The sequence below is a fragment of the Saccostrea cucullata genome, unplaced genomic scaffold (assembly GCF_032062105.1).
Source record: "Saccostrea cucullata isolate Sc308-1 unplaced genomic scaffold, CSIRO_AGI_Scuc_v1 ctg14355, whole genome shotgun sequence".
Classification (NCBI taxonomy): Eukaryota; Metazoa; Mollusca; class Bivalvia; order Ostreida; family Ostreidae; genus Saccostrea; species Saccostrea cuccullata.
Window position 1 is genome coordinate 1,099 of NW_026919666.1, and position 15,039 is coordinate 16,137.

General features: G+C 31.3%; 1 protein-coding gene across 1 annotated transcript; it reads left to right on the top strand.

The window, feature by feature from the left end:
• Positions 1-327: 327 nt before the first annotated feature.
• Positions 328-11,484, top strand: LOC134235796 (uncharacterized; the record flags this gene model as incomplete). The annotated part of the gene is made up of 6 exons (XM_062717960.1): positions 328-407; positions 1,278-1,349; positions 5,501-5,621; positions 7,290-7,384; positions 8,971-9,067; positions 11,368-11,484. Coding segments are annotated over 6 exons (582 nt in total), but the record flags the coding sequence as incomplete, so codon positions are not given.
• Positions 11,485-15,039: the final 3,555 nt, after the last annotated feature.

Genomic DNA, 15,039 nt, shown 5'->3' on the forward strand with positions numbered 1-15,039 from the left:
TGTACATGTATATGTAGGTATTGTGATATAAAACGAAATTATTTAATTCAAAAAATGATACCTGAAAAATACTGTCAATTATTTTATATAAAATTAAGAAAAGAACATAAATATTACATTATTTAAAATAAAAAACGCTATCATTTTTCTGTACTTTGCGTTTGATATTCAGTGCTATTATATGTACAAGTACATGTACTCAAATTAATCTAGCTGCATTTGTTCCTACTATGGTCTATTTTAAAATATCAAATATTTGCTAATCATTTTCATCTTGTGGTCTACAAAATTTTATTGCCCTCTCGTATATTTAATTTCATTTTACAGGTGCTTTATACTGTGTGTCCTGTTCTGATTCTGTCTCTCCAAGACATTGTCACACCGTCAAAAAATGCAGTGAGGGAGAGGTAAGTTGTGATTTGTTTGCATTTATGTTTATTTTTTGTTGATTTCAAGTCTGAAGAGTAAACATGCTAGTAGTACAATATATACTTGTAGAAGCACTGTCTAGTTAGTATAGTATGTCAGGGCATCAACGATGTTGGGAAACATGGGATAATTTGCATAACGGACATAGACAGTTGTTCTTTATATATCTAATTCATTGTGAAAAAAATTAGATGAAGATTTTGAAATTGAAGACATATAACTTATTATTTAACTAACAAGAGGACTCCCATGCCATTTTCAATAGTCCTCATCCATTGACGTAAACACAAATGCGGGCGCATTTACATGCATAATTGGCCTCCTTTGCGACAGACAAAGAGACATTTGCATGCATATTAGGCCTCCCCAGATCCTGAGCTATCCACCTGTCTAATTTAAAATTATCAAGAATCAACTCTGCTTAATTTTTAAAAATTATCACAGACAAAGAAAATAGAAATGGAAATATTCATCGATAACTCAACGTACGAGGGGTTATCAAAAAGTCCATGGACTAGCGTCATAAAATTAAAACCACTTTAGGCACATCAATGAATTTTTAAATGTCTAGTAAGCATCATCATTTCTATCTTAAGAATAAACCATAATTCATAAATTTTATTTTTAATAGATTAGTAATGTTTTTGTAAGCAATTGTATGTCCAGGCGGCGCAACCTCGAACACGACGTTTTTGCGACCTATGTGTAACTGAAAAAAACTCTTTTATTATGAATATTTGACATCCAAGAACTTTTTGATATATATATATATATATATATATATATATATATATATATATATATATATATATATATATATATATATATATACAATTTAACATAAATAGGTTTGCTTCAAGGAGAGCCATGCGTCTGAAAACGGATTAACTGTGTTCGATACTGGCTGTGCAAGTCCCCAGGTAACGTTTGTGTCATCATATATCATCTTATTTTATGTACTTGTACATGAGTATCTTCGTATCTGAGAGAGGACTTAAGCTTATGGGTGAGTTCACTGCATATCAAAAGATACTTTACTTTTAACTGTTAGAAAGACAACAACCACTAACAGTCCTCAGGGCTAAGATAAGCTGAGCTAAGTGGTTCTACGGACATTATGAATAGTTCCTTTACAAATTCCCTCTATATTTTGTTTCGGAATCGTATTCATACAGCTGTCAATATTTTGAACTTATATGGATAAGTAAGTAAGTAATGAATTTTGTTTATAGTCGGACTACATACACATAACAAAGAACATTAGCTATAAAACTCTGATAACGACTAGAAACATAGAAAAATATTCAGCACTAATAAATTGTACGTATATACATATAAGAGCACAGTTATCTCATTTAAGATTCACGAAACAGAAGTACATTAAGGATAAATAACACAAACAAACTTTTTTCAGAAATCAGCATTATTTCTCATAGATTTACATTTAAATTGACAACCTGAATAATGTTTACTAAGTAGAGAGGGAGAATTTTATAAGATTTTGTCCTAAAGTTAAAAAATTGTGCAAAATTTTGTATGGAATTATATAGAAGGCAAAATAAAATCTTAAATTTAAACACCAAGGAAAACCTACGATTTCTTTATATTTCAGGGATTTATTATTTATATCAATACAAATCAAAATCAGTCAAAAAATATATATCAACCCGCGCATCCATTTTTTGTTTGTGGTAAGTACCCTTAAAGCACACAAATGTTACCAAAGACTTCGATAAACACATATAAAAAGAAAAGAAAGAAATAAAAGACAAAACATTTGCGCAGCACACAAAGAAAATAAGAAAACAACAAGACTAGTACATAACGACGTTCGATCCTGATTGTTAAAGTCTTAAACTTTTTTTGTCAAGTATATTTTTACTTTCTCCACACATAGCTTAATTAAAAATCAAATTAAATATGGGGGTCAACATGCTTCTTTTGGCGCTAAAGGACATTAAATATGACCTTTTTGCACTGAAATCTATGTCTTAATGAAAAATTACATCTTCAGCGTTTTCCCTCTAATATTTTTATCCAAATAAAGCATAGAACAAAATAAACTAAAAGTCTATTAAAAAAAGACAATCTAAAATTGTGACGAAGAAAAAAAATTCAAATTGCTACGCATAATCAATTATTTGATTTTTTTGCACTCACAAAATTTGATTTTTCTGGCATTAAAAATCAATTTAGCAAGAAATTTATTTTAAAGTCTTTTACTTTTGCTGAATTTAAGCAGCTAGGTCAAAGTTAATTTAAATATTCAGAAAATAACATCTAAAGTGAGTGTATATGATGTAAAGTTTTGGATATAACGAAAAAATTATCAATTTTCTGTTAAAAGTGGCTCAATTATTTCCCGGACTTTCAGATTATATTTATTATATTTGTCACAATTCGTCCAAAGAATTCACAAGAAATAATTTGATGGATATTTCAGAACACGCGTAAACATTTCACTGCAAAAAACAGGTTTGTGTGCAACCAGCATGAAAAAATAGGAAACTAAAATTAACAGTACTCTGTAAAGTTCAAAAGTGATAAATTGATAATTTTCTTCTAAAAAACCCTTCCGCCACAAAATGTAGTCCCTGTCTTATTCCTTCTTAAATGAAATTACATTGCGATTTTTGCAATGGATATAGTTTAATTTGCATTGAAAAATCTTAATTCAACATTACAACTTAAAAACGATGCAGAATTTTAGAAATAAAGGTCCTGACCAAAATCGACTCAAAAGCACAGGAATGGACGTCTTTAAAACAAATGTCATGCACACATAAAAAGGAGGAAATGTTTAGAAAGCACAATAAAAGTAGAATAAAAGACGATCATCTACAAAGGTAAATATTAGGTTTGAGGCATAAAAGTCTGAAGTCTGCAGAAGCTGCATTTACAGTTTAGTTCTCCACACCAAATTGAAATTAATTTGAAAATTGGTTATAAGAAGAGAATTGCCTGGCTTCATTAGGCAGTGAGTTCCAGAGCTTTGCTGCCTCATATCTAAATGATTTCACCCCAAACCTTGTTGTTCTTGGTCTTAACTTTAAGTTGAGGGTTATATCTTAGATAAAATATTATAGTATATCCATTTCAAGAATTTCAAAGCACTGTGATAAAGGTATAATATTTTTTCGGTCCAAAATTGTCCGATGCATGGTGAATAATGTCCGAACCATGGTAAATGAGTTATTTAGACAAAAATCGATTTTTTGTGATATTTTCTCAATAAAAGGCATATAATTGTGTCCCAAATTTATATTTTAATTACATACTAAGTGTTAAGCTCCATTTTGATAATGTTCCGTCGGTTGGTAGCCATATCGCTAGAACTTGTTGAAGTACAAGGGTATCCGATGCATTGTGAATTCATCCTAATCTAAAAATTGTATGAATTATTTTTATAAACAACCAGCTCTTGCAAAAAGACAGTACTTAAACCTTGGATAATTTTATAAATTTCTAGATCAATGGCACGTATTCTTCTGGTTTTCAGAGATAGTATTTTAGATTTATGTAAAACACTTTCATAAGAACTTTTTTAATCTTCATAAATGAATCTTAAAGCTCTCATGATTTTTTTCTATTTTGCAAGTGTTTTGCTCAGTACAAAAATGCCATGTTAAGGGGCAATAACTAAAATTAGACAAAAGTTTGATAATTTAATAAGAGTGATATATTGTAAGTTTACCTAACTTAGTTAAGTGCTTTCCTAACCGTTAAAGAACATTCACATTGAAATATTGGTTATTTCCATTTTTGAATATATTTGAGACTTAAAAAATAGCAATACATACAACTAGTAAGTTAATATTACAGACCTTTCAATCGCACCGATAAAAAGCTTCAGTTCATAATCATCCCGTTTATTTTTATTTTTTCCTTGTTTATGTACGAGGGTTGTCCAAAAAGTTCGTGGACAATGACGTTTTTTTAAAAATAAATGGTTCTATATGCATCTATTGTATATCAAAATATTCCTTATGAAAAACCAGGTCAGAATGGTTTAATTTTTAGATATGAAACTTAATAATTTTGTAAAAATCGGGGTCTTTAAAGATAACAGATTGTGCGCACGGACCAGTCTGACGTTAAGCTAATTTCATTATAACGTCAAACATTCGGATTTTGACTTAACACATGCTAATGGACACACACTTCATTTCTTTTTTAAGGTGCATCACATTTCCATTTGCTAGCAATTATCTTTAAGAATAGATTATAATGTATTTAATTTTTAAGATTCAAAACAATGCACAAGAATTTAAAAGCGACATCTAAAGAAGCAGTTTGTATACATATACTGCACAGCCCAGTCCGAAGCCGCGCTAGATTTATAACAACGTCATGAATAGAAATCTCCATTTTCCGTTAATAACATGTGTTTTTAAATTTTTGTAGTGTCTCCGAATTTGTACACACCGTTGAAAAATCATGTATACCAATCTGAAATCGATACACAAAATATATATCAATAATTTTGAGTTGTTTTAACGAATATTTTGTCTCTTACGTTGTTTCAACCGTATAAAAACTAATTTTTTGATTGGACACTGACCCGTGCGGACAGCTGACGTCGATTTTTTTTTGTCGAGCCTTGACACACATTTGTTAGGGTTTTTGTTAAGTATTTGTACTGTCTATATAGTAAGCGATACTTAAGATGTCATAAAATGGCTATAGCCTCTTTATATGTGTTACATAAAATTTTTATTAATTTTTGACTCGTCTTATTTAGAAAATAATCATTTTAATCCGTACATTTAATATCAGAGTTTGTGTTATTTTAACCTTGGTCCGTGCGCACTATCCGCGACCTATGAAGACCCCGATTTTTACAAAAATATTACGTTACAGCAATAAAAATTAAATCATTCTGATTTGTTTTATCATAAGAAATATTTTGATATACAAAATATTTATATAGAACCATTTATTTTCACAAAAACGTCATTGTCCACGAACTTTTTGGACAACCCTCGTACAAATGTTTGACTAAAAATTGATAGTAAAAATACTTTAGTTCTATTTTCGTTTATATATATTTTTTCCATTAAAATGATTCAAGTCGTGTCAATTACACCCCGAAGCTGATGTGAGAACTCTGCATGGAGTGGATCCAAATAATCATCAATGCATGAAGTGTTGTTCTTCTCATCTTTGTAACAACCAGGGATGTGGACAACCAGGTTGGCCCATGCTTTTGATACTACCACAAATGTAAATGGTTGTTTAAAATATTATAAACTTTTAATACATAAAAAGGGAAAGTATTTTGAGGACTATAAACAAAGAAGAAGGTACAGTTTGGGCTTAATAAATAATTGAGTAGATGAATATGATAAATCATTCAAGACAACGAGGGCTGTTCAATAAATAATGTCCTGGGGCTCGTAACATAAAGGTTGCTAAGTTTTTTTTACTTAAGTAGAGTCCTAAGTACGGTTTAGGTATAATCTTAGGACCTGCCTAAGTACTACATAAGTATGTCTTAAACCGTAACATAAAGCGAGCTAAGCCAGGTCTTAGCTAAGTCAAACTTATGTTAAAAATATTTATTATGAGTCCAACATATGGTATTTGATTTTAGATAGATATATTGCTAAAAGTGGTTCAGTTAGGGTTTTGATTAATAACATATTAACGTTGACGTCCTTGTCTCTCGGTTTAAGGACAGATGATACAAACAAACTTTTGTCAAATAATTCGAAAATAACAACTTGGGTCATGTTTAAATAAGTAAAATTAAAAACTTAGTTTTTAATTTTTTATTCAAATTTGCCTAAAAATGGAATTTGAAGTGAGGAATATTTGTACAGATTAATATGGATGGTTTCAGAACGGCAAACGTTCGAACACCACAGAAGGTTAACATTTTCTTTATATTCTAGAAATTTATTAATCGCATCATTTGCAATGAAATTAAGCCAACGAATAGATATACCAATCCAGGCAACCATTTTTTGTTCGTATCATATGTCCTTAATACTACCACAAATGTAAATGGTTGATTAAAAATGTATCATCTTTCAAAACATAAAAGGGAGAGCATTTTGAGGACTACAACTAAAGGAGAAGGATCAGTTTGGGCTTGATAAATAACTGAGTAGATAAATATGATAAATCATTAAGTTAAGTGCAGAATAGCCTCAAAATGACTCATTTCTATGCTTAATTTCCTTCAAAACTATAATGTCTGCTACCGTCGCCAAATTCGAATTTTGGATATACTTTAATCTTATTACAATTGGCAGTTTATTCTTATTTGAGGTTTTGGTGAAACAGTGCAGCCGCTAAATCAAGTACAAAGCTATATGGCTTGCACATATACACAATAATGAGAATACGAAGAAATGCACTAAATCAAATCTACGCTAACTCAGTCAAAAGTTGATTTCTGCCAATTATACGCTAAATGTAATACATTTTCAGTATTATGTAAAATGCTTTGGAAAATCACATATTTCAAAATCGTTCTTGGCGACGTTGGCAGAGGATATTTCTTTGAAAGAAAATTCCACTGAAACTTCTGCAACCTTTTAAGAAAATACGGGAATATGAACAAGTTAATGACATTACAATTCTCATTCAGGAGGTCATAGGAGAAAAAAATAATCTGTGTTTTTTTACTGCATCACGTTTCTGTTATTAAGAAAGAATAATTTTGATTTCTATTATCGCTTTCATATTTTAGAAAAAACACAGAGCTTAATTTGTATTGAAACTAAACCTTGTTCTTTTATAACATTGATTATTGTTACCGGTACAGGACGTATTCTATGATATTATTCATGCATATGTAGAACCATTATGAGAAACTCTATATATTTGACAAGATGTCATGTTAAATTTCACAGGATATCCCTTAAGTAGAGGCCCAGTTTGCTTCAACTGTCCACAAGTATCAGATCCAATGCTCTGTGACAAACTGAAAGTTTGCGAATTGAATCAGGTATTTGCTTAAACATGTTAAATTCAATTGAAATATTACGGGCACTACTTTTTACTATTTTAAAACAAATAAAAAATATATAAAATCATTTTTGAGTACTCCATACATGTTTTTTATCAAAATACATATGTGTCCGTTGTCTCTCGTTGTTATCATCCTTATCTTGTTATAATCTTAACTTTATAGAATCATATACGAGGATTGATCCGAAATTAGTGTCCCAGTTACCATTTCTTTTATATTTGACTTCATGTCATTGAATATAATTTACCAAAACATTGGACATTGGAATATTTTCATTAAAATGTTTAATTGTTTATTTCTTTGATACCCGGTAGATCTTAACACTCTTCCCCGCTGTCATGCATTTAAACGCTTATAATATTTTCTAATTCTAACGCAAAATCACGCACACACCATTTCCCCTCAATCACGCATTTTCACGCACTTTATGAAATTAATTTTATCGTTGATTTAATACCAATTTCCTTCTATTTTATACTTGCAAAAATCACATCAAAGAAGAAAAGTTCGTTTTGTATTAAAACATAGCGTTATAATATTATTTACGCTAAACTTTAGAAAACGTGTACCACGCTAAAATTGTGCCTGTGGTTAAATATTGAATTCTAATTTCTATAACGAGAACATTTAGTGTATGTTGAATAACAGTTCAGTAAGTTGTAAAGAGTTAAAACATAGAACATAGAATGTTTTACCGTGTCTTAAGTAAACGTCACGTTTTAAAGTGTAGATATCTTTTTACAATTGAAAGGTACAAACACTGTTAAAGTATCTTAAAAAGCACTTAATCCAATCGTCAAATATTTTAAAGACAAAATTATCTAGAACAAAAAAATTACTATTCAGTATTTTCTATTGTTAAATAAGCACTAGCTTTTGTTTTGATATTTACATCACATATATACAAGTACATTTTCTGTCACCAAAATAGGCGTGCTATCTGCAGGGAGAACTATAGTTTGGAGACGTGTACTACACATCAAGGTGCATCGATAACCATGTAAGGAGAAGAACTTAATATCCTCATTAATTGAAATACTCAAATAAAATAGAAATTAAACCAGTGGTACATTGTGTAATTATTCCTTACGGATTTGTTCGAAGGATTTATAGTATTCATATTTTTGTTATCTGGATAATTTAAATTCATTTTTAATGGAGGTTTTCTTGCAATATTTTTTATTGATTGAAATATAAAATGTGTCATCAGATTTTAAAACTTTTTTTCATTCAATTTTCTAAATGTAAAAAATTGATCACATTTGCCAATCTTATTCATATCATATTTTCATCTATCATTGAATAAGAGGTGTTTTGCTAAATTGTCCTCAAGCCTCGGTGTCAAAAGTCAAAAGATCAAGTCAATTCGATACTATTTTGCAATGTTGATGTACACATGTATCTAGTGATGAACAAACCACACTTTAACTTTCACAACCCGCTTGCTTATTAGAAGAAAAGTTTAAAGTGTAAACAGATTTTTTAAGTCCAGAATCTCTCATTCAGTAATCATTTCACTATCTAAGGATCATTTGTTTAAGTAAATCCTTTTTCCATTTAAGGCGTGTGTTTCGAGTCTTTCGAGTGTTGACATTATTGGAAAAAGAAATATTGAAAAATGCTCGAAATGCTGCCAGGAAGATTTATGTAACAACCAATGTAAGTAGTATTTAACTGAAGTTTCAATAAATAAATCGTTTGTGGGATTGCATTAAGTACTCAATTTAAGAATTTCCATTTAATTCCTCAGTTTATTTGACTGGGGTTTTAATTGTTCCAACCAGACAAATTTTACGACATCGGGTGGATTCTGCCTGTGTGTATTTTTTTTTCCATTACATGGTACATTTAATACATACAGTTACAGATAAATTAAAAATTGAAATATTCTCTATAATGTCAAAAGAAATAAAAAATATGAAAACATTATAAAACCCTCTAAAATTATAAAATTAAATAAAATAAAAAAAGAGAGGCGACCTGCTTTGTCAGGAGGTAACGAAGATAAATTAATACAGAACAATATGTTTAATGTTCCGTAAAAGTATTTAAGCTGATTTTAACTAGGCTATAGGGAAAAGAATATCCCTATAACCGAATAACATCTTTGAAGTTAAAATGAAGGAAAGGAATTGTTCCTTTTATAAAACAAATGTGAGTGTCTTGCCTTGTTATGTTAGAAAATGCGTAGAAAGAAAGAGCTCACATGAGAAAAGTTTTCCCCTAAAGGGTTAACGATTCAAAACTGTATTGACATCACAAAGGGCGGCAGTTGATATCTAATTTGTAAACTCTTATCTCTCAAAATAATGTCGAAATGTTCAAAACAAATAACTAAATCTCATTCATAACAACAAAGGTTGACAGGTCGACAGTTGATATCTACTTAAGCTTGGGATACTATTTTTCTTTAAAACAAATATCAACCTGTCGACTCATTCACCTATCAACTCTTCAACCTGTCAACTCCTAACTCGTCTAACTGGCTGCATGTCAATCCGTCGATTTTCTTCTTAATACATATGGAACTGTCATTCTGTTAAATTTTAACTTGTCTACATGGCCACAATTCTACCAAAAATTTATTAAGCTACATAAACGACTGTGTATTTATTTGAAGAAAGAAAAATCAAAAATCCAAGCTCAAATGCATGTCGAAACAACACAGGTACTGTGTAAACTAAACACAGACCTCTAAATTATCATAGATGGTGTCAGGTATCACGGTAGAGTAATGATAACACTTTCAGATCCACCATGTGCGTATTGTATAGATTGAAAAGCTGGTATTTTACAATGTGTGAAAATTTTCAATCAGAATTTGACATTATAATAAATGTCTTCAATCCAACTTTTGAATGGTTACTCCTGGACATCAAGCAGTCAAACTGTATGGATGATTGTAATCAGCATTGAGTCCTCTACCAAAATTGTGAAATTCATGGCCCATGGGTCAAGGGTTCTATTTTTAGGACGGGGCTAAAAAAGTATATAGTGAAAATGCATTATATCTTTAAAAGTCTTCTTCTCTGCTCCTGGGTATAAAATAAACCAACTAAGTGCATAGTTATGATGAGCAAGAGTGCCTCTATCAAAATTATGAATTTTATGTCCCCAGGGTAAGGGGTTCTGGTGTTAGAGTGGGGCTCTATTGATCATATAGTAAAGATCCTTGAATTCTTTTCTGCTCCTAGGAATTTCACAAACTAAGTACATAGCTATGATGAACATGAATACCTCTTTCAAAATTTTGATTTTATGGCTCTAGGGTCAGGGGTTCTAGATAGGGTGGGGCTCTATTGATTATATAGTGAAAATACATTAAATCTTTGAACGTTTTCTTCTCAGCTCTTGGGTATTAAGCAGATAAACTACCTATATAGTTATGATGAGCAAGGGCCTTAATCTTCCAGAATTGTGAATTTCAAGGCCCCAAGGTCAAGGATACCATAGAAGGGGGTGTACTTATATACTGAACTGGATGAATTGTTTGAAATCTGCTCCTTGGTATTAATCAAATACTTTTGAAAACCAAGGATGCCTTTTCAAAAATTGTGCAATGTGTGGATCTAGGCCTAAGGGTCAGGGGTTAATGTGTGATAGAGGCAAAACTGATTATTGCTGAATATTATGGATTACTTGAAATGCATATTTTGTTCCCCTACTCTGCCTATTGGTATAAAGTAAACAAACTGATCATGAGCAACTGCTAAGTGTATTGTTAAGATGATAAATAGTGCCTCTTTCAAATGTTGAACGCCATAGCATCTTGCTTAAAACATGAATGAAATTTAAACTGGAAGTTGTTGCATAATGCTTAGGTGACCTATAAGGCCCCTGAGCCTCTTGTTATGAAATGAAAGAAATATAATAACATTTCAAGGATGATATTTCTTCATGCGATACCATATGCATTGACGACTTATCAAAATATATACAAATATTTGCATAATTATTAGACTTTGATATGTTCTCGTCAATGTCATCAACAACGACAACATTGAAGACAACGACACCAGCTGATTCTACAATGAGGCCGACAAACTCGATGTCGACAACCCAACAAACCTACACAGGTAATAATGCTATTTTTGCATTCTTGATTTTGCTCAATTAGAAGTATATGGAGATAACAAAGAGTATTTAATATCAAGTCCATTAAAACAATACAAAATAGGAATAGAACAAACACATACCTCCGAAACAGCAGATGTGAGATCAGATGCTGTGGAGGAGTAGACTACCCAGTAGTCACATCCGCCGTGTGCTCAATGCCATGATCGGGAAATAACGAAAAAAGCCATCGTCAATTTAGTGTTTAAATAATGTACTAACAATTAATATGAAAAACCTCAGTAAGCAATTGGCTCAGTGATAAAATGCATCTGCTGACAAGGTCATTGTATCGACCATAGAACGTACGAAATGATGACTTTAAACGATACTGTAGACATTCCTGTTTCATAAACTTGCTTGACAATAATTTACTTCGTTTTAGAAATTTTGCATAGGTAGATCATTCTCCTGTTTATCGAATAAACTGATATAGATATATTCTCCGTATGCAGGTGATATATAATATAAAGTTAAAGTATATCGCTGAGGGCTCTTGCGCCGAGGGAAATAAGCTTGCTCGAGGGGAACTGGAATCTTGCTGACTCCCAAAATGATATACTTTAACTGTTTTATTATACCGATACAAACAAGGCATTTGAAAAAAAAATTATATTCAATACTGTATTTAGTAACAATGTTTAATTCCAACAGGAATAGATGAAAAACACGACAAAACAGAATAGATTCATGTAAGGAATTCCATTTTATCAATAAATCAGTTCATTGTCCAAGTTTTTACTCGGTAAAATCGAAAGTAACATTACGCAAATTTGAGCACACCATAAATTTCTGTTGTAATTTGCTTCCAGTAAACTGGTTCTTTTTTAATGATATGGTACCAGTTGACTCGTGATACCTTTCGATTCACTAATGACTATTCATGAGTTTATTCGGAACATTTTCAGTTTGTCGTAAGTTGAAAGAAAATGTCTAGCGTTCCGAATAGGTGTGTATCAGTTCATCAAGAAAGCTTACTTTTGTGCAGGGAATCAGTATAATTCTTCATTCACATTGCTAGAGTTTTGTGAATAAAAAAATGTATTTGTTGTTGATAGTGAATCTTGCACGTATTTTTCGTCTTTGAAAGGAAAATATTATATATCATGGATATTTTTTTTATAGTACCTTATCTAAATATCTCCGCCCATTTACATGTAACAGAAAAACCGTAGTCTGATGGAGGGGAAAAGTTCAGGCATTTTTTAACGCGATAGGTGTTAAGAACTGGCTTGTATTTTTGGTTTTGTTTAACAATTTATTTTGAAATCATTATGATTTTATTAGAAATACTTTGTTATACACAATGAAATCAAACAAAATACCCATTGCTTCTATCTATCCAGTAAACCAAGGGTGTAAAAAGGGACCACGCTACTATACTTAAGTGGAATACTCCTTTCAAAAGTAAACTTTCCTTTTGTTTCCCTCAGCGATGCTATGGCTGCAGTACTTGAAAATGGCTTATGTACGCATTTCCAGTGCTCTAGCCTGAAAATGTTACTGGAAATGTGATGGAGAATTGCTGATGCGAAATTTCACCACATTTAACCTCAACAGGGTCTTATGTATTATATTCATTAAAAACAGTCGTTATACCGGAATTCCAAGGGTGGCTACACTGCTGTTATTCGACCTATAACTCATCTGATAATCGTGCAATTAAATTGCCAAAAATATTTCCTTCACCCAGATCTCGATATTAATGAACCTATTGTAGCGTAGAAATTAAGCTGCAATTGTTATTTGGGGCAGTCTTGCACGTTTTACTTGAATGGCTGGAAGGGGGTTGTTTTAACAGTCATATGTTACTTTATAAAGTTAAAAGATAAACATTTAACACTTTTATCAAGTCTCAAATGTTCCCAAAAGTGAGTTTAGCCTTACTTTTTGCTTTTGAAAATCATAAAATAAAAACAACAGACATTTTCAGATAACTACTTGTTGCGTTTCTTTTGTGTGTCAGTATATAATGTGCAATAGTTACGCGTACGTGTAAGATCACTCCTAGGTTTACATGTACTGAAGTTGTAATAAATAAATAATTTGTGGATTTGCATAAAGTTCTCAATTTATGAATGAGAACATACACGGTCAAATGCTTATATTATAACATATCTAATACATCGTCAAAAGCGTCAAAAATCAGATGCAAACCAATTACTGTATACAGGGAAATTTTCGCCCCCGTTTTATTTTCGCCCCCTTCGCCCTACGATCTTTTGGGCGAATTTAAAACGGTGCGAATTCAAAGAATACAGTATAACTTCTTAAACAAAACAATGATTGGGCGAATCTAAAACGGGGCAAAATTGTTTGTAAGTGTGAAAGGGCGAATATAAGACGGGGCGAAAATAACCCTGTATACAGTACTTGTTCCTTTCATGAATCAGCTAAACCTGAAATGTATGATCTGTTTTTAAAATATCTTACATTTATCTGTCAATATATACTCGTTTTATTTAATGCTTAATAAGTACGGCATTGCATGATTTTTCTTCATAGATAATACATGTTCAGTTTTACACGTATAAGCAAACTACCCCTGAACCTCTGCGTTTCCACACTGTTTGGTACAAACTAACCATGGATGAAGTTTGATGTATAAGAAGTATTAAACTGAAGTTTAATGTTATTTATAACTAGAGATACTTCTATTTTTAACAAAAACGCAACAAATAGTAGGACCTCATTGCTCTATCTGTCTAAAAAAACTTTTTTCAGTTTCTTTGAGAATAAAGCGAGGAAATTCTTGGCACTTTGTATAACAAGCGTAATCCTTGTCCCCAAGAACAAAACTCTTAATTGTAATAGTCTGTCTTTAATAAATTAACATTTAGCCATATTTTTGAATATTCTCCATAGAAAATGTTCATGTATTTTCATGTGTACACGTCATTTAAAAATAAAAACGTAGTGCAAAGAATCCCGTTTGCTTTAGACTATGCCTGAAACATTTCCTAATTTCTCCGCACTTCTTTCATGTTAATGTTTGTCAATCAGGATTGGGAGAAATATTTGGCACGTACATTGTTTACAACAGTTTTATTTTATGGTTATCGTGCGTTTTTGTTAAACATTTAGAAGCTCTGTTTAATATACTATTATATTAGTGTTAAATATTTTTGTTTACATTGTGTTAGCTCCGCAGAAACGCACGACGACTTCAAACGTTCATATCAAATAACCGACTGCCTCCTGACAGCCGGTAATTACTGTTATATATGATATATAATTAAATAATCATGTTTTTTCAGGTAGCAGAGGTACAGAATTCCTTATTCTCTTCATGCATAACTGGAGTACTGCTCCTAAAAACCTCTCAATTTATATTACAACTGAAAATAAAACCGAGGTCAAAATTTCAAGTTCTCCAAGCCTGAAAGTGAACATTAGATTATCAGTTGACAAGACAATCAATATTACTTCGGATTCTTTGGTTTCTTTTCCGTTTGATCTGCAATGTGAATACATAAAGATTGAACCAAAAGGACTTATCGTACAGACATCAGAGCTAT